Consider the following 4,061-nt stretch of genomic DNA (forward strand, 5'->3'; position numbering starts at 1 on the left):
CGTAATTTCCTAATGGATCATGATATTGATGGTACATGGTACACCGAATAAACATGTCAGACAGGTTGTTACTTGTTACAAAAAGCCTTGTGCACAATAATTCATAGGGTTGGGTTGGAGATGAACTTACTCACCATCTACCCCAATATGTTCTCGCCCCTTCTCTATACACCCCCAATGTGAAATGCATATTTGCTCAAAATATATACTTAAGTATGCTACACAGTACACACCCTTATACCAAATGCTTATCAAGTTCGAAATACAACGCCAAAACAAAATAATCTCAAACACATAATACAAACCTAAACGATAAAATCCCAACGCAGAAGACCAGAAAATAAGAAGAAAAAAAAAATAATCCACATAGTCCAAGAAGAGTTTTCTTCATCTCAGCAAATCTGCTAACACTGCTTGGTATCATTGGCAATCAGATGCTGAATTTTTTTTCATGGTCCGCTACCACTTCACTTTTGGTGCGCACATATAATGCCATCTGCATCTTTAACAGAAAATGAAGAGTTGAAGAACTCAAGCAAGTTCCCATCACAATAACTAGGCTTCCGACATAACATCTTCTTAACTAAGTTCAATCAATATCAAGCAAAATAAGAGTTTCCACAAAAGGACGAATGAGAAAAGGTGATTGAGAGCCCTCCCTGAGATAGTAAAAAGGAGTCAAACGATCACATGATTCAACGAAATCATATGGTTCATGAGTATCAAGATCATATGAAATTAGATTGTTTGATTTTGCTTGTATTGGTGCACCATTATTCCTCGTACCCAATACCTCAGCCCAAACATTTTCACGTAGCTTAACACTCATCTTCTTCTTCCAGGAATCCATATATATCCTCATCTTATTCTCCCAAAAATCCTCATTTATACTCTTGTCATTCAATACCCTCCTCTCATCATTCAATACCCACATGTCCAAATGAGATGTACCAAAATCATCATCCTCATCCTCATCATCATCCCAATCATCAACATCTCCCTCAACAAAGTAAGCAATAGACTGACCGAATGGAAAAATAACAGGAGTCTCAAGCTGGCGGGTATGACGTACCATCCAGTTAGGCACCGTAACCTGTCCCAGTATATTTGTCTTTGTATCAAAGTACATAACTACCTGCTCTAACAGATCAGAATTATACCCCACCCAATATGCAGTACCATTAACAAATACCGACTCATTAGTACTCATTTTATCAACAAAAACGTTATCTTGGCATATTTCCTTCCAAGAATTAGTGTTTAGACTATAAACACCAATATTGACTGAGTGCGGGTAATGTGTATAAGGGTTATCATAAGGATTAAAAGCGTAATAGTCGGCATCAGGTGAGTCAGGTTCAGCCGTCGAACTAGGTTTGACAACATGTACCACAACATAATCATTAAGTTCCGGTAAAAACCCAAAAGCTAAAGCATTCCATTTAATCTCCTCAGAAGAAAACCTCAAAAGAGGTGTTTCGGGGATAATCCTAGATTTTCCAACAAGAGGATTCCACAGATAAATGTTGGGATTATAACCAAGTTTTTCATTAAACATAGTAGACACACAAAATAAACCATTTGCTTGTTCATACCAAGCTTGATTAGGCAAGTCATAAGGATAGTGAAATGTGCAATAGTTTCGACATTGTGAATCATCGGAACGTACATTGAAATAATTGGTAACAGTATCATTAAAAAGCAAGTACTTAGGATTACTGTCGGCAGTGAGTAGTTGATGATTGGAGTGTTGAGAAATAAACAGAGGAGTTTTGATGAGAGAATACCAGGATTTTTGGACAGCACCGCAACGTAAGACATCTTTAACAGGGAGTCTTTTGAATAGTTCAGACAAGATTTCTTCTGGGAAGTCGTAGGAGGGCTTGAGTTTTGAGAAGCTCATCTTTAGTTCAGTTTGATTGTCGGAAGAGAAATGGGGGGTGGTGACTAGGGTTTTAATTTGGCGACGCCTTTCTGTTTGATTCTCTAGTCTTACATATGTTCGGGTCGGATGGAGCAAAATTGGGCAGAGAGAAACAATAGTAGTTGTCTAGTTGATAAATTAGTATTTGGCAACCGGGGTTTCGTTTTTTTGTTAGAGCACGTGATACTAAAATAGTCGTAGATATTGTTATAATTTAAAATTAAAAAAGGTAATTTTTGATGCTAAAATATAAATTATGATCTAATGGTAAATCTAATTTAGCATAAAAATATTTAAATAAAACTCTGCTTTAAATTTGTTATAAACCTTGACTGAAAATATTAGTTATGTTTAATGTAGAGGAAGTATAGGAGAATAGAAGATGGAGAGAAAATTGTATTGTATTTCATTAGCTAAATGAGCTATTTATAGTAGTTGATTTACAAGGATTACTAAGTAAGCTATTCAAATCTTCTTCATTAAGTATTACAAAACTTCCTCGATAAGTTTTACAAGTCTTCCTTGATAAGCTTTACAAGTCTTCCTTGGTAAGATTTGAGAGACTTCCTCGATACGCTTTGACAATCACTTTATTTTTTATTCAAATATTTTAATATCCCCCCTTGATTGTCAAATGCGAGTTATTGCAAAGATTGACTACCTCGTTAAAACCTTGCAAGGAAAAATCCAGTGGGATAAAAACCTTGACGAAAGAAAAAGAGTACAGCCTCCCCCTGAATAAAATGTCTCACATTTTGACATTTTGATGTAGCAAACTTTTTAACCTCCGCATACCCATATTATTTCTTAGCTTCTCAAATGTTGATGTAGGTAGTGACTTTGTAAGTATATCCGCCAGATTATCGCAAGAGCGAACTTGTTGAATATCAATATCACCATTTTCTTGAAGTTCATGAGTGTAGAAGAATTTTGGAAGTATGTGTTTTATTCGATCCCCTTTAATATATCCTTCCTTAAGTTGTTTGATGCAGACCGAGTTATCCTCGAATAAAACTGTAGGACTGTCTGAAATACTTGATAATCCACATGATTCTCGAATATGTTGAATGACCGACCTTAGCCAAATACATTCTCTGTTTGCTTCATGAATTGCTAGTAACTCTGCGTGGTTTGATGAAGTTGCGGCCATAGTTTGTTTTGTAGACTTTCAAGAGATAGCAGTATCACAACATGTAAATAGGTAACCTGTTTGTGATCGCCCAAAATGAGGATCTGACATGTATCCAGCATCTGCATATCCAACTAGCCGTGATCTTGAATTGTTTGGGAAGAATAGTCCAAGATCGATTGTCCCTCGAAGATATCTGAATATATGTTTTATTCCATCCCAATGCCTTTTAGTAGGGTCAGAACTAAATCTTGCCAACAAGTTCACTGCAAATGCAATATCAGGCCGTGTGTTGTTTGCAAGATACATGAGAGCGCCAATTGCACTGAGATATGGAACTTCAGGTCCAAGAGTCTCTTCATCTTATTTTCTAGGACGGAAAGGATCTTTTTCAACCTCGAGTGATCGAACAACCATTGGTGTGGTTAGTGGATGAGCTTTGTCCATGTAGAACCGATCAAGAATCTTTTCAGTGTAGTTTGATTGATGAACAAATATTCCTGAAGATAAGTGCTCCACCTGTATACCTAAACAAAATCTTGTCATTCCAAGATCTTTCATTTCAAACTCATTTTTCAAATAGTTAGCAGCATTAGTAATATCTTCAGTAGTACCGATAATATTCAAATCATCCACATATACAGCAATAATAACAAAACCAGTTGATGATTGTTTAATAAAAATACAAGGACGCACTTGTTTATTAACATATCCATCATTCAATAAGTACTCACTAAGCCTGTTGTACCACATACGACCAGATTGTTTCAAACCATACAATGATCGTTGTAATTTAACAGAATATAAATGTCGAGGCTTAGTGTCCTCAATATTTAACCCTTTAGGAATTTTCATATAAATATCACTATCAAGTGATCCATATAGGTATGCTGTCACAACGTCCATCAAACGTGTTTCCAGTTTTTCCATACAAGCCATACCCATTAGAAAACGAAAAGTAACTCCATCCATCACAGGAGAGTATGTTTCCTGGTAATCAAAATCAGG

At 36.1% G+C, this 4,061-nt stretch overlaps 1 protein-coding gene across 1 annotated transcript; it reads right to left on the reverse strand.

Annotated features, from left to right (window-relative positions):
* Window positions 1–589: 589 nt before the first annotated feature.
* LOC141674837 (F-box/kelch-repeat protein At3g06240-like) lies at window positions 590–1,903 on the reverse strand. The gene has a single exon (XM_074481541.1). It carries the CDS (start codon window positions 1,901–1,903, stop codon window positions 590–592), a length of 1,314 nt encoding a protein of 437 aa, XP_074337642.1.
* Window positions 1,904–4,061: the final 2,158 nt, after the last annotated feature.

Source organism: Apium graveolens, chromosome 7 (assembly GCF_009905375.1).
Source record: "Apium graveolens cultivar Ventura chromosome 7, ASM990537v1, whole genome shotgun sequence".
Taxonomy (NCBI): Eukaryota; Viridiplantae; Streptophyta; class Magnoliopsida; order Apiales; family Apiaceae; genus Apium; species Apium graveolens.

What these genes read in the sequence shown, in the direction of transcription:
- LOC141674837 (XM_074481541.1), bottom strand. Translation starts at nt 1,903, where the DNA reads ATGAGCTTCTCAAAACTCAAGCCCTCCTACGACTTCCCAGAAGAAATC.